We start from the raw sequence: 21,513 nt of genomic DNA on the forward strand, positions 1-21,513 counted from the left end.
GCTGTCCGGTGCTGAGGTGCGATCACCATAATCTATGTGCACCTGGTGCCTGGGCACCATTTCTCCTGACATTTGTAGTTTATTTTATAACTTTTAGCTTCTTATTTATTTATTTTTTATTTTTTTTTTACTTTTAGCTTCTTATGAAGGAAAATTCTAAGTATAAGCAAAAATAGAAAAGAAAGGAGTCACACGAGACCCCCTCCAGCAGCATGCCCTGTCTCCCCCCCACCACCACCACTGGGAGGGGGGCTTAAATAATCTGCTACAGGATTTATTTGTCTGTTTGTTTGTTTGTTTTTACCAGGGAGTGAACCCAGGAGCACTTACCACTGAGCAACATCATCAGCCCTTTTTAATTGACAAGGTCTTGCCAAGTGGCTTAGGGCCTGGCTCAGTAGCTGAGGCTAGCCTCTAACTTGCCATCCTCCTGCCTCATCCTCTGGAGCCCTGGGATGATAGGTGTGCACTTGCTGTAGTGTTTTAAAACAGATCTCAAGCGGTGAGTTCTTTTCACCCAGATTTCCACATGTTGTTTGCTTTAATGCAATCTGTGTCCCCCCAGGAAAAGGACACCAAGTGGCTGTGGCAGAACCGCAACACACGTGAAGCCGGGTCGGCAGCCGGGGCTCTTGGTGGCCGCATTCCAACTGCTTCCCAAGGGCACCACTTCCTGTCAGAGAGCAAAGGTGGTCTTCCTCAGCCCACCAGGCCCGCCGGGCTCCCTGGGGCCATGGCCACAGCCAGGTTTCCGGGGCTCCTTCCAGAGCCTCGGGCCACACGGCTGGTCTTATTAATAGCAGGCTGTAGTAGTAGCAGAAACCCGAGCAGAGCGTTAGGGAGGTGAGTCACACAGGCGGGCCCAGGTCTGGCTGGAGCTGACCAGTGTAAGGCAATCTGCCACTCGGAACCTCAGTTTCCTACTCCATAAACTGGGAATAAATCCGGGCACTCTGGGGGCTGGGAGGGTCCAGGACACACCCTTCTAAACAGGGCCAGGGTGAGGCAAAGCTTCAGGACACGAGAGGACCTCTCTCCCCAGTGCATCTCCCAGCCCAGAGAGGAGCTGGTCAGGACCCTGGGTCTGAGGGAGGAGGCTGGGCCCGGACGCCTGGGTCTGAGGGAGGAGGCTGGGGGATGGACCCTGGGTCTGAGGGAGGAGGCTGGGCCCGGACGCCTGGGTCTGAGGGAGGAGGCTGGGCCCGGACCCCTGGGTCTGAGGGAGGAGACTGGGGGATGGACCCTGGGTCTGAGGGAGGAGGCTGGGCCTGGACCCTGGGTCTGAGGGAGGAGGCTGGGCCTGGACCCTGGGTCTGAGGGAGGAGACTGGGGGATGGACCCTGGGTCTGAGGGAGGAGGCTGGGCCTGGACCCTGGGTCTGAGGGAGGAGGCTGGGCCTGGACCCTGGGTCTGAGGGAGGAGGCTGGGCCTGGACCCCTGGGTCTGAGGGAGGAGGCTGGGCCTGGACCCTGGGTCTGAGGGAGGAGGCTGGGCCTGGACCCTGGGTCTGAGGGAGGAGGCTGGGGCTGGACCCCTGAGTCTGAGGGAGGAGGCTGGGCCTGGACCCTGGGTCTGAGCGAGGGGGCTGGGCCTGGACCCCTGGGTCTGGGGGAGGAGGCTGGGCCTGGACCCCTGGGTCTGAGGGAGGAGGCTGGGCCTGGACCCTGGGTCTGAGGGAGGAGGCTGGGCCTGGACCCCTGGGTCTGAGGGAGGAGGCTGGGCCTGGACCCTGGGTCTGAGGGAGGAGGCTGGGCCTGGACCCCTGGGTCTGGGGGAGGAGGCTGGGCCTGGACCCCTGGGTCTGGGGGAGGAGGCTGGGCCTGGACCCTGGGTCTGGGGGAGGAGGCTGGGCCTGGACCCTGGGTCTGGGGGAGGGGGCTGGGCCTGGACCCCTGGGTCTGAGGGAGGAGGCTGGGGGATGGACCCTGGGTCTGAGGGAGGAGGCTGGGCCTGGATCCTGGGTCTGAGGGAGGAGGCTGGGCCTGGACCCTGGGTCTGAGGGAGGAGGCTGGGCCTGGACCCCTTGGTCTGGGGGAGGAGGCTGGGGCTGGACCCCTGAGTATGAGGGAGGAGGCTGGGCCTGGACCCTGGGTCTGAGGGAGGAGGCTATGAGTCTAGATCTTGGGTCTGAGGGAGGAGGCCGGGGCCTGGACTCTAGGCATCACAGAGCAGAGCTTTGGTTGGGGTCTCCTGTGATCTGACCACCAGGACTCCCTGCACCTAGTAGAAACTGGAAAGCACTGAGTTCCGGCCTCTTGGCCTCTGGCCCAAGCAAAGGCTGTGAATGGGCCTCTCCCTCCCTTGTCCTCTGCCCTCAGGCCTGGCCCTTGGGGGTTCACAATATGTTTTGTCCCCTCTGTCCTGGGACCAGCGCCCAGAGTCCAAGCTGGTCTAAGTTTGGAAGGGGGAGGGAGGGGGCAGCGGGTCAGGGGGGTGAGGGAGGGGTGTGGGGGACAGGATGTCTCTGTCTCTGTGCTGTCACACACACCTCTGCCTAGAGAAAGGGAGGGACAAAGGCTCTCTGAGAATCTGAACAAAGAGAGGAGGAGAGAGAGGCAGAGTCTCCCGAGAGGGCAGAGGAGGGAGCCGAGGGCAGAGTGGGCGCAGCAGGAGACCTGGTGGCCAACAGGGCAGAGTGTGGACGAAGGCAGAGGGCTGGGGCAGAGGCAGTGAGGGAGGCGACTCCAGAGACCCCGGAGTGTCAGGGGGAGCCGAGGGACCCCGAGAGTGACAGAGAGAGGAGGGGAGAGGGAGGGAGGGCTGTTCACGGGAAGGAGAGACTGCCAGGGGACCCGAGGAGTGGAGGCTGGGAGGGAGCCAAGGAAAGAGACTGGACCACGCGAGGGTGACAGGAAGAGGGAGCCGCCAGGAGACCTCAGGCACACGGGGGGCCGGCGAGGACCCAGGGGCGGGCACCAGGTGCTGGTCGCCCTCTGGGGAGTGCAGACAGGGGTGTCTGTCTGCCCAGGTCAGCCATCACCAGGCGGCCCCGAGATGGAGCTCAGGGCCCCTGAGACCCCCGTGGATGGGGACCCAGAGGTGAGATGGGAGAGACAGGAGGTGACAGAGGGACAGAAAATCACAAGAGAGACCGCCACCCCGAGGGAGGGAGAGTAACCCAGACCCAAGCAGACCCAGAGGAAGGGCCTGAGGGACAGCGGGGTCACACAGGCAGTCAGGCAGAGAGAAGGTGCACGTGGGGTCCTGCGGACCGAGGGCACAGCCCCAGGTGGGGCTGGGGGCTCCTGCTGCCTCCCACAGATGGGGACAGGCAGGGCCTTGAGACAATGACCCGTAACCCACCAGGACACAAAAACAGGTGGCCTGAGTCTGGGTGAGTCATTGTGACTCACCCTCCTCTCTGGGGACAGTGACCCCGGTCCCCTGTCCCCAAGTGCAGTCCTGGGCTGGGCCTCCAGCTCCCTGCTGGGCTGTTCTCCTGGGACCCCAACTCACCCCCCAACCCTGCCCCTCTCTGGCAGGAGGACACGGCTGCAGCTCTCCAGCGGCTGGTGGAGCTGACCGCTACTAGGGTGACCCCAGTGAGAAGCCTGCGTGTCCAGTATCGCCTCATCCGAAAGCTGGGCTCCGGCTCCTACGGCCGGGTGCTGCTTGCCCAGTCTCGGCAAGGGGGTGAGTCCAGCCACCGAGGGCAGGCTCCACACTCCCCCATGATTCCAGCCTCGGGAAGCCAGCATTCAGGTGGGGCTGAGGGGGTCTCAGAAAGTTCAGAGTTCTGTGGTCTTCTGAGAAGGAGGTGGCCCAGCGAGGCCAAGTGGCCAACTCAAGGTCCCACAGCAAGGCAGGAGTGCACTTGATTGGCAATCAAGCCACTGCCATGTCCCTTTATGCAAGAGAAAACAGAGGCCACTCTCAGAGAGGGTGAGGCCATGAAGCCCCACACAGCAGGCCAAGGCCGAGCAGGAAGGGTCCTCGGGAAGGCCTCTCCATCACGCTTCACAGGTGGAGAAAGTCTGGGGCTCGGAGAGGCTGCGGGTCCTGCCCAGGTCCCTCCCCAGGACCAGTGCCCTGAGCGCCCCTCGGGCCCTGTCTCCCTGGCAGGACCTGCGGTGGCTCTCAAGCTCCTCCGTCGGGACTCCGTCCTGAGAGCCACTTTCCTGAGGGAGTTCTGCGTGGGGCGCTGCGTGTCCTCCCACCCCGGCCTGCTGCAGACCCTGGGCGGGCCCCTGCAGACGCCTCGGTTTTTCGCCTTCGCCCAGGAGTACGCTCCCTGCGGGGATCTCAGCAGGATGCTGCAGGAAAAGGTGAGGCAGGCGACGGGGGCTGTTTGTCCCACGCCCCAGCCCGCCCCCAGCCCCTCCTCTGTCTCCAGTGCTGATCCCAGGTCAGTGCTCAAGCCAGGTCCACCCTGAGTCAAACCACCTCCCCATTTCTAACTCTCCATGCAAGTTCCATGCCCAACCCCAAGGCGGATCCTTCCAGCCATCCCAGCCCTGTGTGGAGGGGCAGGAGCTGGGTGGGGGCTGAGGATGCCCTGGGACTGCTGAAGGGCTGGGACAGAGACAGCCTGGGGATCCTAGTCGGCGCTGGGATTATGTGGGGGTGAGGCAGTCAAGGTAGGGCTGGCTGCAGACTGGGCACGGAGAGAAGGAAGGGTGGGCATGGTGGGGTGGCCCCGGCAGGCAGAGGCGGCTCAAGATGTGTCCATGATGGAGTTGGGTGTGGGTTGTAATGGGGCCTCTAGAATGAGACCAGGTCAGGACTGCCCTCCTGAGTTTGAGGACTAGAGGGCAGGGATATTTCTAGGACCTTGGATTTGAGAGATAAATGAAAGGAAGGTGGGGGGAGAAAGAGATGGAGGATAGGTGTTGGATGTACACACTCTTGAGGGAAGGAATGGTGGATGGGTGGATGGATGGATGGGTGGAATGGTGGACAGAAGTAACAAGGATGCAAATATGGATGAATAGACAGATTGATGGATGGAAAGATGGATGGGTGGGTGGATGGATGGATGGACGGGTGGGTGGACAGATGGGTGGATGGATGCATGGATGGATGCATGGATGGATGCATTGATAGATGGCTGAGGGGCTGGTTGGCTGGCTGGATGATGGATGGATGGAAGGATGGATGGGTGGGTGGACAGATGGATGCATGGATGGATGCAGGGATGGATGCATTGATAGATGGCTGAGTGGCTGGTTGGCTGGATGGATGATGGATGGATGAAAGGATGGATGGGTGGGTGGATGGATGGATGCATGGATGGATGCAGGGATGGATGCATTGATAGATGGCTGAGTGGCTGGTTGGCTGGATGGATGATGGATGGATGAAAGGATGGATGGGTGGGTGGATGGATGGATGCATGGATGGATGCAGGGATGGATGCATTGATAGATGGCTGAGTGGCTGGTTGGCTGGATGGATGATGGATGGATGAAAGGATGGATGGGTGGGTGGATGGATGGATGCATGGATGGATGCAGGGATGGATGCATTGATAGATGGCTGAGTGGCTGGTTGGCTGGATGGATGATGGATGGATGAAAGGATGGATGGGTGGGTGGATGGATGGATGCATGGATGGGTGGGTGGACAGATGGGTGGATGCATGGATGGATGCTTTGATAGATGGCTGAGTGGCTGGTTGGCTGGATGGATGATGGATGGATGAAAGGATGGATGGGTGGGCGGATGGATGGAATGGATGGGTAGGTGGATGTACAGATGGATGGGTGGGTGGATGGATGGATGGATGGATGGATGGATGGATGGGTGGACAGATGGGTGGATGGGTAGGTGGATGTATGTATGGATGGGTGGGTGGATGGATGGATGGATGGATGGGTGGGTAGACAGATGGGTGGATGCATGGATGGATGCTTTGATAGATGGCTGAGTGACTGGTTGGCTGGCTGGATGATGGACGGATGAATGGATGGATGGATGAAAGGAAGCAAGGATGAATGGGTGGTATTGGATATTAAATAATTGAACTATTGGATCATTGGCTGGATGTGGAATGGACACATTGTTCAACACTGTTGGGTGGAGGGATGGTTTCATGGATAGGTGGCTGGCTTTGCTGACTTGCCTCTGCCTATCTGGGAGCAAAGATTAACCAATCAATTGAAGCAATCTGGAGGGTAAGAATAGGATCTGGGTTGGAGATAGGGTGGAGATTAGCATTGAACTAAGATCAGGGGTAGGTAGGAGTTTCGGGTTCCCCCTGGGGAAGAACTGGGTAGTCAGAGGAGACTTAAGAAATCCTCAGAGTGGGTTTGAGTGTTAGGAGGATTTTCAAAGGAAGCTAAAGGAAAGGGCTTCTGGTTAGAATTGGGGCTCTAGTGGGGAAAATGTCCGGGGGCTGGTGGAGGCCAAGTCCGGATAAGGGTGTGCTGGAGGATGGCAGGACCTTGGGGGATGTTGTGGGGACACTGAGGTGGCTGTGGTCCCAGGATTCCCCACCCCTTCAGAACAGTCCAGAACCATTTTGAGGTGGAGGAAGAAGGACCCAGGCAGCCTGACTCTCCTCCTCTGCCTGGCCACAGGGCCTCCCGGAGCTGATGGTGAAGCGGGTGGTGGCCCAGCTGGCTGGGGCCCTGGACTTCCTCCACGGCCGTGGGCTGGTGCACGCAGACGTCAAGCCGGACAACGTGCTGGTCTTCGATCCTCTCTGCAGCCGCGTGGCCCTAGGCGACCTGGGTCTGACCCGGCCAGAGGGCAGCCCAACCCCGGCCCCACCAGTGCCCCTACCCACTGCGCCTCCTGAACTGTGCCTCCTGCTGCCACCCGACACCCTGCCCCTGCGGCCATCTGTGGACTCGTGGGCCCTGGGGGTGCTTCTCTTCTGTGCTGCCACTGCTTGTTTCCCCTGGGATGTGGCACTGGCTCCTGACCCTGAGTTTGAAGCCTTTGCCGGCTGGATGACCACCAGGCCCCAGCCCCCTCGGCCACCAGCACCTTGGGACCAGTTTGCACCCCCAGCTCTGACCTTGCTCCAGGGCCTTCTGGACCTGGACCCCGATACCAGGAGCCCCCCGCTGGCTGTTCTGGACGTCCTGGGCGATGGCTGGGGGTTGGAGGGGGATGCAGAGGGACCCAGAGACCTGGGGAGGCTGTCCTCTGAGGAGGTGGCAGAAGGGGAGGAGGGAGGGTCAAGCCTGGAGGAGTGCACAGACCAGGAGGAGGAGGGAGGCAGAGTCGGCAGAGGCATGGGGACAGATGGGGAGCTCCCCGACCAGGCGACTGAGGCAGGTGGCCCAACCTGGGCCAAAGGCCCCCCCCTGTGCCCATGGCCACCTGGAAGGCAAGACAGCTGCTCGGGGGAGGACAGAAGAGAAACACATTGCACCTTCCCCTAGTGAAGGCCAGTCCCCATCCCAATGGGGGACCAGGGTCCAGGCCAGTCCCCACCCGAACGGAGGACCAGGGTCCAGGCCAGTCCCCACCCGAACGGAGGACCAGGGTCCAGGCCAGCCTCCTCCCTCAGGCCCGGGGTCCAGGCCCAGCCTCCTCCCTCAGGCCCAGGATCTGGACCCCAGCATCCTCTCTCAGGCCCAGGAGTCCCAGCTCTGTCCTCCCACAAGGACCCTTCCTTTGTCCTAGGTGTGTCTTCTCCGAGGACGTCCTGTCTGCTCTATAGATATGTTTCTGTACTCTGGGGACATGTTGAAAGCTTGTCATGGGTTCTTGTGGGACCACTCCTCTCTGAAGACTATAGGTGTCACCCAGTGTCCATGGTACCAAATCTGAACTTGGAGGATCCGACCTGACGTCTCTGGCTTCCACCTCTCCCCTTCCTCTGGCTCTGAGTGAGGTGGTGGAAGTCGCTCATCCATTCTGGACCTAATCTACTCCCTCTCCCCCTCCCCCTCGCCGCCCCTGCCCCCTCCTGCTCCGGGTCCACAGCACCCCACCCCGGGCTTCTCTGGACTTGGTGACAGAGCCATCTGTGTCTGTCTTTTCTTTGCCTCCCATCTTACACTGTCCAGGGTGGACTTGATCTTCCATTTTCAGATCCTTCCGGATTCTCCTCCCATAGAGCACGGAGCACCAAGGCTAGTATTGTCCAGCTGTCTTCCAGAGACCCGTCCATTCCACGAGCCAGGCTCCCCTTCTCCCCCACAGCGCCTCCCTAGGAGGACAGCTCTGCCTGCAGCACCAGCCAGGCCCATCCTGTCCCCGCAGAGGGTCAGGGGCCTGACACTGGCCCTGCACAGGAACTCACGCTCTCTGGATGCAAAAGTGAGTCCACTGAACAGGACCCTGGGACAGGAAAAAGCCCCTGGTGGCAGCCCTGGTGAAAGGATCCTGTGGAGCGTTAAGGGACGTTGGGAGAGCTGGCTGGGTGACGGGCACACAGGCACTGCAGATTTTGCCACTGTTCCATGAATCTAGAACTACAGCAAAATAAAATGCTCATTAAAAAAATAAAGCAGGGCTGGGCTGCGGCTCCGTGGTAGAGCGCTCTCCTAGCAGGTGCCTTGGAGGCCTGGGTTCGCTCCTCAGCACCACATGAAAATAACTAAATAAAATAAAGGTACTGCGTCCATCTACAACTAATAAATAAACTTAAAAAAATAAAGTAACTCCCATTATCCCAAGGCCATATCCCCAAGAGAAGGGAGCAGCTGTCCCAGAGGCCGGAGGGACCTGCCCTCCCAGTGGCTCTGCCACCTGCTCCCCCTGGCGCTGAGGTCATGTCTCACTGCATCGTTCTGGAATCCTGTTGTCTCATCCTTTCCCCAAGCGGGACCCCGACCTCAGAACACGTGTGTCTGGCCTGTCAATAGAGGGTGGGAGGTCACAGCTGGGGTGGTGTGTCATGTGGGGTCAGATTTAAAAGATTTCATCCTCAAAGAATAACTGGGTCCCTGGGCTGAGGAACTGGGGCTGGGGTCGGTTCTGCCGCATCTGAGGGAGGAGGCTGGGCCCGGACCCCGGGCCTGAGGGAGGAGGCTGGGCCCGGACCCCGGGCCTGAGGGAGGAGGCTGGGCCCGGACCCCGGGCCTGAGGGAGGAGGCTGGGCCCGGACCCCGGGCCTGAGGGAGGAGGCTGGGCCCGGACCCCGGGCCTGAGGGAGGAGGCTGGGCCCGGACCCCGGGCCTGAGGGAGGAGGCTGGGCCCGGACCCCGGGCCTGAGGGAGGAGGCTGGGCCCGGACCCCGGGCCTGAGGGAGGAGGCTGGGCCCGGACCCCGGGCCTGAGGGAGGAGGCTGGGCCCGGACCCCGGGCCTGAGGGAGGAGGCTGGGCCCGGACCCCGGGCCTGAGGGAGGAGGCTGGGCCCGGACCCCGGGCCTGAGGGAGGAGGCTGGGCCCGGACCCCGGGCCTGAGGGAGGAGGCTGGGCCCGGACCCCGGGCCTGAGGGAGGAGGCTGGGCCCGGACCCCGGGCCTGAGGGAGGAGGCTGGGCCCGGACCCCGGGCCTGAGGGAGGAGGCTGGGCCCGGACCCCGGGCCTGAGGGAGGAGGCTGGGCCCGGACCCCGGGCCTGAGGGAGGAGGCTGGGCCTGGACCCTGGGCCTGAGGGAGGAGGCTGGGCCTGGACCCTGGGCCTGAGGGAGGAGGCTGGGCCTGGACCCTGGGTCTGAGGGAGGAGGCTGGGCCTGGACCCTGGGTCTGAGGGAGGAGGCTGGGGGATGGACCCCGGGTCTGAGGGAGGAGGCTGGGCCTGGACACTGGGGTCTGAGGGAGGAGGCTGGGCCTGGACCCCTGGGTCTGAGGGAGGAGGCTGGGCCTGGACACTGGGGTCTGAGGGAGGAGGCTGGGCCTGGACTCCTGAGTTTAGGGAGGTAGATGGGGCCTGGAAACTTGGGTCAGAGGAACCCACTGAGCCCCATGGGTCTGACTTTTGTCTGACCACAGCCAGTTCTGGGATTCAACGCACGATGTCGCTCTGGCCCAATGGGTGCAGAAGGGGCGGGGCTGGGGGTGGGGCCTTGCGACCCCCAGGTTGGGGGCGGATCCTGCTCCCTGTGCAGGCAGCTGCTGGCATGGGCTCTAAGCACTGGCACTCACCACTGCAGGCTACGGAAGGGTCTGGCAAACCTCGGAGAAGGTGAGGTCCATGGGCTCTGAACCCAGGTCAGGGGGAGGCAAGGTTAAATGGCCTAGGGGGGCAGCACCTGAACAGGAAGGGAGTCTGTGGCCAAAGTCCTGTGGCCCTCAGCAGAGCACAGGCTGCACCTTGAGGCTGCAGAGCGAATGAGAGCTGGAGGCTAGATTTGAGGGTCACTATGTGTGTGACTTGTATAAGGTCCCAGAAGAGGAGTGGGCTGGGCCTGGACCCTGCACCCTGGACCCTGGGTCTGAGGGAGGGGGCTGGGCCTGGACCCTGGGCCTAGGGAGGAGGCTGGGCCTGGACCCCGGGTCTGAGGGAGGAGGCTGGGCCTGGACCCTGGGTCTGAGGGGGGAGGCTGGGCCTGGACCCTGGGTCTGAGGGAGGAGGCTGGGCCTGGACCCCTGGGTCTGAGGGAGGAGGCTGGGCCTGGACCCCTGGGTCTGGGGGAGGGGGCTGGGCCTGGACCCTGGGTCTGGGGGAGGGGGCTGGGCCCACCGTGGGCCTGAGGGAGGGGGCTGGGCCCACCGTGGGTCTGAGGAGCGAGGTGGGCTCTAGGAGCTGGTCTGCAGCTGTGCAGGGCAAGGGGATCCACTGTCCTGCAGGCTGGCTCCCAGGCCCTCTGTGAGCCCCACCCATTCTGCCTCTGGGGGCTCAAACCACCTGTTTGCTCTTAGGAGGCTGAGGCTGCTCATCCACCCCCAGGGCCCAAGTCTGTTTGCTTTGGAAACTAGGTGGGGGCCTCTCAAGTTATCTGGTTCATCTTTCACCCTCAGGCCATAGGGTGGCAGGGAGGGTGTGGGGGCAGAGGACATTTGTGACCTGTCACTTGACCTCACCTTGCAGCAGCAACTCCTCTCTGCAGTCCTTTCATAAGGATGGACACCGTCCACACTGGGAAGTGACAGTAACCCTCCAGTCAAGACCCCTAGGGTCCAGGCCCAGCTTTTCCCCTCAGACCCAGGGGTCCAGGCCCAGCCCCCTCCCTCAGACCCAGGGTCCAGGCCCAGCCTCCTCCCCCAGACCCGGGGTCCAGGCCCAGCCTCCTCCCTCAGACCCAGGGGTCCAGGCCCAGCCTCCTCCCTCAGACCCAGGGGTCCAGGCCCAGCCCCCTCCCTCAGACCCAGGGTCCAGGCCCAGCCTCCTCCCCCAGACCCAGGGTCCAGGCCCAGCCTCCTCCCTCAGACCCAGGGTCCAGCCCCAGCCTCCTCCCCCAGACCCAGGGTCCAGGCCCAGCCTCCTCCCTCAGACCCAGGGGTCCAGGCCCAGCCTCCTCCCTCAGACCCAGGGGTCCAGGCCCAGCCCCCTCCCCCAGACCCGGGGTCCAGGCCCAGCCCCCTCCCCCAGACCCGGGGTCCAGGCCCAGCCTCCTCCCCCAGACCCGGGGTCCAGGCCCAGCCTCCTCCCTCAGACCCGGGGTCCAGGCCCAGCCCCCTCCCTCAGACCCGGGGTCCAGGCCCAGCCTCCCCCCTCAGATCTAGGGTCCATCCCCCAGCTTCCTCCCTCAGACCCGGGGTCCAGGCCCAGCCTCCTCCCTCAGACCCGGGGTCCAGGCCCAGCCTCCTCCCTCAGACCCGGGTGTTTGGGCGCAGCCTCTCCACTGGCCCTCATGGCGGCTACAGCTTGGTCTCTCTGTGTCTCTTGTTGCAGAAATGCCAGGCGAGCAGCCTGTAGCGGGGCCAGTGGAGGCTGGGGCTGCAGAAGATGGGACTGAGGAAGGCCTCGGGGGCCTCACCCCAGAGGAACTCCAGCAGGGCCGGCAGGCCACCCTGGCCCTAGAGGACATGATGGCACTGAGCGCCCAGACCCTGGTCCATGCTGAGGTGGACCAGCTCTACCAGGAGGTGCGTCCCCTGGGCCAGGGCCGTTTTGGTCGCGTCTTACTGGTCACCCATCGTCAGAAAGGTATGGGGATGGGTCAGGATCATAGGGACGGGACAGCATCATGGGGACGGGCAGGGGAGCCACCTCGGCTGCGGAGTTGGGTGACCGAGTTAGGTCTCCCTCCGCCTGGTCCAATGTGGGCATCCCAGGAGCTCCTTTGGAAAGAGGAATGTGTGCTGCCCTCTGACCTCAGGCAACGCCCCCCTCCTGGCCCCAGTGGATGCCCAGAACCCTGAGGCACCTGCGCCCGTGCATGCGATGCTCTTTCCTGTGCATGCAGACTGTGATCGGGTGGTTTATCATGTCGGCACAGTCAGGTGACCAGTAGTAACTGGCAGCAGTTGTCGGGGCATTCTCTGACTGTCGGCATCACACTCGTCAATAAATAGTGTTACTCGAACACAGCGGCAGCCATGTTAGTCTATCTGATGCCCGAGATGGCCACCAAGTGTCGGGTGGATGGGGGAGTACGCGGTGTGCACCTGCAGATGATGTGCCGTGGGGACTCAGTGGACGATCTAAAACCCTTGAAGTTTCATTTACTTGTTTTGTGGTCCTGGGGATGGCCCAGTGCTGCGCGTACAGGCCCTGGAGCCATCCCCCACACCCTCGATTTGTTGACCTCTGGGTCATCCGCTTGGTATATTTGGAATAAAGTTGAACACAATCAGCTGAATCTTTGGGAAGGGAACTGCAGTTGAGAGGGATCACCGTATAGCCACTGCTCTTGTCGCTGGGGACACTGGTGACTAGGACAGTCCCCACCATCGTGAGTTGCTCACAGGCTGGCGTAGAGAAGACTGGGATGCTGCAGAGCCCAGGCACTTAGTGCAGCCACCACACACTGGGGACAGGGACCACGGGTCCCCTGCCCTGTGCTCTCCTGCCAAGCATACAGAACCTCTGCCCCTCCCACAAAACAGGGGCCCTGGGCTGAGCCTCAGAGTCCATCTCAGTTCAGGGTACACCTCTGGAGCCCGCCTGGGGCTCCGGCCCGAGCTGGGGGTCCTGAGGTCTCCGAGATGCATCTGAACTTGTCCCTGCTTCAGGAAGCTCCCAGTGAGCCCGGCAGAGCAGGTGAGTGTGCAGGTCACCGTGTGACGGCAGAGTGCATGTGCTGGGGACTCTGCTGCAAAGCTCTCTGGCCGTGGAGGGTTATTCCCTTGGCTTTTGGAGGCTGAAAGCCTGAGACCGAGGGGTCGCCAGGACTGGTGTCTTTCTTTGGCTTGCAGATGGCTCTCCCGTGTCCTCACAGGTCCCGCCTCTGTGCGTGCGTCTTCACTCTCCGTTACACGACACTGGTCATGTTGGGTCTGGACTCACCCTAATGACCACCAGATACAGGCACATGGTGCAAACGCTCGAATGGGCAGGGGACTCGTCCAGCCCGTAAGAGGGCGGCAGACAGAGGCAGCCACCCTGGGTGCTTTTAAAAGCATGAACTACAGGGGAACAGACGCTGCGCCTGGGGCTGTCCACTGGGTTTCACTGAAGGCAGGCCTTGAGGCCCCTGACTCCCAGCTGAGCCAGGTGACCCTGCAAGTGTGGGGACGGAGCTCAGGTAGGCAGAGGCCATTGGCACAGAGGGTGGCGTGTGCTCCTGACCCGAATCCCCAGGACCAGCTGGGGCGTGCATGGGGAGTGGTGGTGCTTGTCCCAGGAGGTGACCACCCATCACACAGCCCACGGCCAGCAAGATGGGGACCTGGCAGCAGGGCCAGAACAGCAAAGAGGCCAGAACTTTCTGCCCTTGGGGAGCGCAGGGACTGGAAGTGTCCATGCAGGACAGGATCCATGAGTCCTTAACTGGTTCTCTACCGGTGGTGGTCACCTTTCCCCCGCTGCCCCTCACTGGCCCGATAGCCTCACATATGCATGTAGTGCCACGGGGAGCCGATGCGGGCCCCCGAGACTCTGGGCCAGCGTCCATCTGCTCTAGGACAGAGAGGGCAGTGTGGACACTCGGCCAGTGCTGTCATTTCTGCTGGCATCTGTAGCCACGTGGTTAGGGGGTGCTGGATATGGAGAGAGGAATGGGGGCAAGGACATACGGGAAAGAATCCAGGCTGTGGCCAGCAATGATGACTGCAGGGCAGGACAGCTTGCCTGAGTGACCTCAGCCTCCTGCTGCCCCCACATCCACCCCTGTTGTCCTCAGGCACGCCCTTGGCACTGAAGCAGCTCCCGAAGCCCTCCACGTCCCTCCGTGGCTTCCTGTATGAGTTCTGTGTGGGCCTGTCCCTGGGCGCCCACCCAGCCATTGTGGCTGCCTATGGCATCGGCATCGAGTCAGCCCACTCCTACAGCTTCCTGACGGAGCCCGTTCTGCACGGGGACCTCATCACCTTCATCCAGCCCAAGGTGGGTAGGCGGCCCTGAGCATGCCTTCCAGGGCCCCCAGGCCTCACAGGAATACCCTGGATCCCAGAAATCACATTCCCTGCCCGGAGCCTCCCTGCACCTTACCCGGCCCCCAGCAGCCCTGCACATGCCAACAGGATTTCTGGGTTGTTAGGCCTCCGTGTCTTCACAGAACTGCACTCCACAGGCCTCACACGGTCGCTGTTGCCCACTGTGGCTGCCAGGCTTCCCAGCTGCCACTTAGACCCGTCTAGGGTAAGTGCCCCAGTGGGACACAGGAAGCCACACAGGCCTCAGAAGTTCAGCCAAGACTCAGGGCGCCACAGGCCTCTCCAGCTCACACCAGGCCACACCAGGCCACACCAGGTCACACCAGGCCACACCAGGTCACACTAGGCCTCTCCAGCTCACACCAGGTCACACCAGGCCACACCAGGCCACACTAGGCCTCTCCAGCTCACACCAGGCCACACCAGCTCACACCAGGCCACACCAGGCCACACTAGGCCTCTCCAGCTCACACCAGGTCACACCAGGCCACATCAGGCCTCTCCAGCTCACACCAGGCCACACCAGGCCACACCAGGTCACACCAGGCCACACTAGGCCTCACGAGGCCACACCAGCTCACACCAGGTCACACCAGGCCACACCAGGCCTCACCAGGCCACACTAGGCCTCTCCAGCTCACGCCAGGTCACACCAGGCCACACCAGGCCACACCAGGCCTCACCAGGTCACACCAGGCCACACCAGATCACACCAGGCCTCTGCAGCTCACACCAGGCCACACCAGGTCACACCAGGCCTCTGCAGCTCACACCAGGTCACACCAGGTCACACCAGGCCTCCTGCTCACACCAGCTCACACCAGGCCTCCCGAGCTCACACCAGCTCACACCAGGCCTCCTGCTCACACCAGCTCACACCAGGCCTCCCCAGCTCACACCAGCTCACACCAGGCCTCCTGCTCACACCAGGTCACACCAGGCCTCCTGCTCACACCAGCTCACACCAGGCCTCCCCAGCTCACACCAGCTCACACCAGGCCTCCTGCTCACACCAGCTCACACCAGCTCACACCAGGCCTCCTGCTCACAGCGCCCTCCTGGCCATCCCACCTGCAGCCCTTGCTGGCTCTCAGTGCTGCCTGGGCCTGCTCCGTGCTGCACACAAGCCTCAGGTCTCCACCCCTCAGCGGCTCCAGAGGGCAGTGGACCCATCATCTTCTCCCTGCAGGTGGGCCTCCCTCAGCCCGCGGCCCAGCGCTGTGCGGCCCAGCTGGCCTCGGCCCTGGAGCACATCCACTCCCGCGGCCTGGTGTACCGGGACCTCAAGCCGGAGAACGTGCTGGTGTGCGACCCAGCCTGCCGTCGCGTCAAGCTGGCCGACTTTGGCCACACACGGCCCCGCGGGACCCTGCTCCGCCTAGCCGGGCCACCCATCCCCTACACAGCGCCCGAGCTCTGCGCCCCGCCGCCTCTCCCCGAGGGCCTGCCCATCCAGCCTGCCCTGGATGCCTGGTCTCTGGGGGTCCTGGTCTTCTGCCTCCTCACCGGCTACTTCCCCTGGGACCAGCCCCTGGTGGAGGCCGACCCCTTCTACGAGGACTTTCTCATCTGGCAGGCCTCAGGCCAGCCCCAGGACCGACCGCAGCCCTGGTTCGGCCTGGCGCCTGCGGCAGATGCACTCCTGTGGGGGCTGCTGGACCCTCACCCCCGAAGGAGGAGCCCGGTGGGCTCCATCAAGGGCTACCTGGGGCGACCGTGGAAACAGCCCGAGAGGGAGGCTGAGGAGCTGGGAAAGGGGGCAGAGGATGGGCAGTGAGCAGGGCTCGCAGGGCAGCGCCCACTTCCAGGAGTGCTTGGCTGTGCCAAGCGGCTTTGGTGTCTGCCCATTTTGTCCCTCTCATGTGCCCCGTTGCTGCTCTGTGCAGTCCCCGCCCCTCCGTGTCCCCACGTGTCCTTCCTCAACTGCACCTTCCCTGGATGCTCTGGGAGGTGCCGCCTCCTCTCTAGGCCTTCCCTCGCCCCAGCACATGGCCGCCGCCCTCCCCTGCGGCCCCCCTCCCCCCCACTTTGTGATCCTTTACTTTTCCTGTGACCCGTGTCCTCTTTAATCCAGATGCTTTACTTACCATGGCTACTGAATGAGGTCCCAAAGGGAGCTCCTGAAGGACCACGTGCTCAGAGCCACGCCTGGCCGGGCCCTGCCTCCCTTCCAAGTGCCTCACACTGCCCCTGGCCTGCCCTCTCCTGCAGGGCTCCCCTTCTCTCCATGTTGCTGGGGAGTCACTCTCTGCCCCTCTGGCCCCAGCTGCTCTCTGCAAATAGAGTCCACCTGGTGTTCAAGTCCCCTGACACTGTGGGTCTGTGAGCTCAGGAGAGTGTGTGTGTGCGTGTGTGTACACACACACACACACGCACACACCAGCAGGTGCTGTGGAGAGGGAGAGGTGGAGTGCCTGGGGACGAGGCCCCAGCCCAGCTGGCCCTGCGGTGGACGGTAGAGCACGGGGCACAGGGTGAGCTGCTGCTTTCTTAGGTGGTCCCGGACAGGCACACTCAAAGGTGGACATCACGTGGTGCGTTCGCACACGCACACAGCACATTTGGCCCGCCTCATTCCACCGCTCCCCGCTCTCCCACCCCTCCCGCCTGCCCTCGGCCCTCTTCCCCACCCCACTGGTCTCCCCTCTGTCTTCACGGACACCGCTCTCCCTAGCTTGGCTCTAGCGTCCACACGGAAGGGAAAACAGGCGACAGCCGTTCGGAGTCTGGCTCATATCACTCAGCAGACGTCCTCCAGTTCTGTCCACCTACCAGCAATGCCGTGACCTCATCCATCTTTATGACTGAGTACAACTCCTCTGCGGGCATGGACCACATTCTCTGGATCCATCATCTGCTGACGGGCACCCGGGCTGGCCCTGCGCCATGCCTACTGTGGATCACACTGTGCAACACTGATGGGACTGTGCCCTGCCATGTGCTGGTTTGGGATCCTTTGGAAAAAAACACCAAGGCGCGGGGTAGCTGGGTCCTAAGGTGTTTTCAGTCCTCGCGTTCTGAGGAGCCCAGAGTGCTTTCCGGAGGGCTGTACCCATTTTCACTCCCACCAACAAAGTTTGACTATGCCTTTTCCCACGAGCTGCTTATTTCTAAGAATCCTTTCCCTTTACAAATCAAAGTTTGTGTCAGAGTGTTGAAATGAAGAACACGGTCCTCAGAGATTCTCTCCTGAAGGTGTGCACACACAGTGTGAGAGAGAGAGTGGGAGTGTGACTACGCCTTGCACATGTGGGCGAGAGCTTGGTGCATGCTCTGTGTCTGAGCATGGGCTACGTGTGTCGAGGAGAAGGAGAGCACGGGTTTGCAGCTCCGCGTGTGTGGACATCGGATCTGAGACCTTGGACCATGTGTGTGTGTGCGCACGAGTGTGCTTGTGTGCATAGCTGGGTAGGAAAGGTCAGGCAGGCGCCACGGCCAGCTGCCACCTGGCCCCTCTCTCCTGGCGTCTGCCCCGCCACCCCGTCCCCTTCCTGGCAGCCGTCTTGTTTGCAAACACTCTCTCTTCCTCTCCGTGCCCTGCTTGGCCGTGGGCCCAGAGGAAGGCAAGGCTACAACTCAGGCTGGATCGCATGTCACCAGCTCCCGGCCCCCGCACACCCCCAGTGTCCCTGCTGTGGCCCCGAGGTGTTGCCTGGTGGGGGTGGCAGAGCGTGCATGCCCACGTGAAATGGTTCCAAGACCTTTTGAATCCAAGTTCAAGCCAGAGAAGTGGGGACAGGAGCCCCTGGCCTGACGATTGGGAGCTTCACGATGTGGAGGGTGGCGTTGAGACCTCCTGCCACCTCATGTGGGTCTGAAATAGCCCAAGCACTCAGGCCAAGAATGTGTCCCCTAAAGCTGGAAGTGGCCAGGTGACAGGAGTAGAGGGGCAGGGGCAGAGTGGGCCTGTGCCTGCCTGTGCTAATTGGAGGTGGCAGCTGAGGATTAACTGGAGGGTGATAATGACAGCCTGGACCTGCGCAGCAGCAGGGGGGGACAGACGCCCAGAGGGCCCAGCCAGGGGCCACACTGATTAAGTCATGCCCAATGCTTAACACCACCTCAGCAGCGGGGGTGGCCTGTTGCTGACTTGTCCCCTGACCAAGCCAAAGGGTCCCTTGGACACACCCTTCCTCATGGGTGGGCCCCCGGTACCCTGAGCCGCCAGGCACCTGCCACAGCTCAGGTGTCCCCTGGGCTCTATGCTGTTAACTGCCCTGGTCCACCAAGGAGCACAGGGTGGCCCACATGGGCCTGGGCTGAGTGTGTGTGCGACCACGCTCCCTGCGGACAGGGGAGTGTGTGAGAGTGAGGGACTGAGCATGGCCGTGTGTGTCAGGTGTCACCCGCCCTGGGAGGACAGGCTGGGGCACTGTGGTGACAGCCAAGGAGCAAGGCTGCACCACCTCCAGGCCCACTGGAGTGGCCGCCTCAGGGACAGCACGCGCAGGCGAGGACACCACTGCTCACAGGGTGGAGAAGGGTCTGGCAATGCCACAGCACCGGGAGGAGGCCACAGCTCCACGCCCGGCACCCTCTGGAAATGCACGGGCGCCCCGGGGCGCGCACACCAGCCCGTGTCTGCTCAAGACGACTGCCTGGCACATTTAGAGTGGCATAATTTATGGCGTGTCAACGCATCTTAGCAAGGCTGTCCAGAATAAGACCAAGGGCAAGCCTGAGGGACGGCGGCAGCGCGGCAGCCCACCCTGCTACCGGGCTCCGCGGGTCCCCTCCCTCAGCAAACCTCTGGGCTCCACCAGGAGCATGGCAGGCCTCCCCCAGTGCTCTCCGTTAGGTCACACAGACGAGTCTCGGGGTGCCGGAGTGCAACTCCTATCCCTGGTCACAGGGGCAGAGCTGGGTCACTGCTGTGGTCTCCCTGGCAAAAGCCAGGAAGAAAGGGGTCCCCAGCCGGTTTCAGACCCACTCTGACCCACAGCGTCCCTGATGTGTGTGTGACGGGTGGTCCCCAAAGATTGTAAGCAGGACGAGCTATAAGCTCGTGGGTGACATACAAGATGCAAATCTGGGCCTCTTATACCAAAATCACTGTGAGAGCGTCCCTTCCTCCTTCCCTGGCCCTCCCTGGCCCTCCCCACCCCCACCCTCCAGAACCATTAGGGAAACTGGGCTTCACGGGACAGCTCGGAGCTGTCCCCACACACGATCCATCGATCCATCGTCTCACCAGACTCTTTACATACAAAAGGCAAAATCAACGATCACGAGACACCGGCTGGGGCACAGCTCAGCTGGTGGAGAGCCGGCCTCCCGCGCACAAGGCCTGGATTCGATCCAGCCCCACCAATCCCAGGGCTGCACGGAGGGGGTTTGCCTAAGATGCAGGAGGCAGCTGGGACTGGCACACAGAAACCCAGGTGACCCCAGAGGCCTTCCTGAGTGGACAGGGTTCCAACAGCAAGGCCTACAGAGGGCAGCTGGGCTAGGGTAGGGCCTGGGCATCTGCTCCTGACCAGCCCCCAGTGAGGTGGATGCTTAGTCCCTGGGCCACACTGTGGGTGCCACACTGTGGGGTGTGATTTCAGCTGGCTCCCTGCCAGCCGTCAGGCTGTGGGGGAATGGCAGATGTGGGTCCTCCTTGGTGTCCTCCTGTGGAGGACCTCCGCTGCGGCTCCACTCTGAGCACGCGTGGGGCCTGTGGGTGTCACAGGACAGGGACCCTCTGCACGGTGGGCTTGCAGGGCTTCTGCAGCCATTGCCAGGCCTGCTGGATGCCAGCCGGCAGAGGACTGAGCTCAGCTGTCCTGTGGGAGTGTCCCGAGTCAGGGCCCGCAGTGGGTGGAGGCTGGCCACCCATGCTGGCTTCGAGCCCCAGGGCCAGATGTTTGGGCTTAGCTGCCCAGCCAAGCAGGGATAGGATGACTAGTAATTAAGCACCCGCTTACTCGGGGCTGGCAGAGGTGGCGGGGTGGAGGGGCCTTGGGCCAGGCTTACAGAAGGGCCAGGAGGTGAACCCCAAGCTGGCCTCTCTGCTACTTTGAGGGGATGACCCAGAGCCAGGGTCCCACCTGGAGATGGAAAAGGCGACTTTTCTTTGCAAGTTGGGGTCCTGCTCTGCAATGCCCTGAGTGCCCAGGGCAGGAGGGGGAAGGCAGCGGGAGCCCTCCCTGTGTCCTCCCTAGGGTACTGGTCAGCAGTTATTTAAGTCTTGAGCTGCATGAGATCTGGGGACCAGAGATTCCCTGAATGCTCCTCTGCCTGTTGGCGGGAGCAAACAGTCCATCTATCAGGACCCCCAGGCATTACCCCACCCCCAGCAAGTAACTGGACCCTGCTGGCCTTTACAGGACTGTGGGGGCGCCAGCCTCATCACCTTCTGTGACCTCCAAGCCAGGCTCTGGTCTGGGGAGAGGAGGAGGAGGGAATGGTTTCCTGCTGAAGGGTGCAGGGGCCACAGTGGGAGTGTGGGGGGCAGATCTTCCAAGTCGTCCCCCAACTTACAGGGCAGCAAGCTGAGACACAGAGATGGGAGAGGTCACTCAGGGGCAGTCATGAAAGTCCTGATCTGGCACCACAGGACAAGTCAAAGCAGGGGATCTTCACCACATTATTCTGGGGTTGAGCCCTGGCTCTGCTCTGTGGCCCAAAACAAGAGGCCTGCCCTCTCTGATCCTCAGAGCCCTTTCTGAAATGGGGATCAACAGTCTTCCCTTGCAGGAGTATTGTGACAACTGTATTATATTGAGTCTACATGGTGTCAACCAGGGAAGCACCAAGAGGCGTGGCTGGGACTCTAGTTTAGTGTGCGTGTACTCATGCCAAGTGCTATCCTTACACATACCAACACAATCCCTCCCCACGGCAGGGGAGGCAGACACTATTTCTATCTCCTTTTACAGAAAAGAAAACTGAGGCGCAGAGAAGGAGAGAAAACTAGAGTTCCACAGGTGTGGAGTGGTGAGGCCGGGTCTGGACCCAGCTTGGCCCGACAGGGGCACACAGCACCGTCGCAAGAGCCGGGCCCAGGAAGCAAGCCCGGCTGCCGATCATGGCTCTGTCCATGTGCGCCACCAGCCCTCTCTGCGCCCAGCACTCAGATCTGTACCTGAGCCTGAGGGCCAGGCTCTCCCCAAGCCCTCGGGGAACCACTTACAGCTCACTCCATGCCCACCCAGGGGCACCTGTAGTCACCACACCTTGCAGCTTAGCACAAGAGGCCCTGCCTGGG

General features: G+C 62.2%; 2 protein-coding genes across 2 annotated transcripts; both read left to right on the forward strand.

Annotated features, from left to right (window-relative positions):
• Positions 1–2,558: 2,558 nt before the first annotated feature.
• Positions 2,559–7,455, forward strand: Sbk3 (SH3 domain binding kinase family member 3). The gene is made up of 4 exons (XM_046431066.2): positions 2,559–3,039; positions 3,483–3,633; positions 4,063–4,265; positions 6,519–7,455. Exons 1-4 carry the CDS (start codon positions 2,995–2,997, stop codon positions 7,329–7,331), a joined length of 1,212 nt encoding a protein of 403 aa, XP_046287022.1. The 5' UTR covers positions 2,559–2,994; the 3' UTR covers positions 7,332–7,455.
• Positions 7,456–9,935: 2,480 nt separating this feature from the next.
• Sbk2 (SH3 domain binding kinase family member 2) lies at positions 9,936–17,460 on the forward strand. Its single transcript, XM_046431067.2, has 4 exons — positions 9,936–10,026; positions 11,677–11,931; positions 14,069–14,271; positions 15,511–17,460. The coding sequence occupies exons 2-4, from the start codon at positions 11,679–11,681 to the stop codon at positions 16,096–16,098; spliced, it is 1,044 nt and encodes a 347-aa protein (XP_046287023.1). The 5' UTR covers positions 9,936–10,026; positions 11,677–11,678; the 3' UTR covers positions 16,099–17,460.
• Positions 17,461–21,513: the final 4,053 nt, after the last annotated feature.

The sequence above is a fragment of the Marmota monax genome, unplaced genomic scaffold (genome assembly GCF_021218885.2).
Source record: "Marmota monax isolate L192 unplaced genomic scaffold, Marmota_monax_Labrador192_F-V1.1 WCK01_AAM20220418_F8-fsc00215, whole genome shotgun sequence".
NCBI classification, from domain to species: Eukaryota; Metazoa; Chordata; class Mammalia; order Rodentia; family Sciuridae; genus Marmota; species Marmota monax.

Coding starts and splice junctions, on each gene's coding strand:
- Sbk2 (XM_046431067.2), top strand. CDS start 11,679: ATGCCAGGCGAGCAGCCTGTAGCGGGGCCAGTGGAGGCTGGGGCTGCA. Junction 11,932..14,068: donor GGTCACCCATCGTCAGAAAG/GTATGGGGATGG, acceptor TGTTGTCCTCAG/GCACGCCCTTGGCACTGAAG. Junction 14,272..15,510: donor TCACCTTCATCCAGCCCAAG/GTGGGTAGGCGG, acceptor TTCTCCCTGCAG/GTGGGCCTCCCTCAGCCCGC.
- Sbk3 (XM_046431066.2), top strand. CDS start 2,995: ATGGAGCTCAGGGCCCCTGAGACCCCCGTGGATGGGGACCCAGAG. Junction 3,040..3,482: donor CCGTGGATGGGGACCCAGAG/GTGAGATGGGAG, acceptor CCTCTCTGGCAG/GAGGACACGGCTGCAGCTCT. Junction 3,634..4,062: donor TGCCCAGTCTCGGCAAGGGG/GTGAGTCCAGCC, acceptor TCTCCCTGGCAG/GACCTGCGGTGGCTCTCAAG.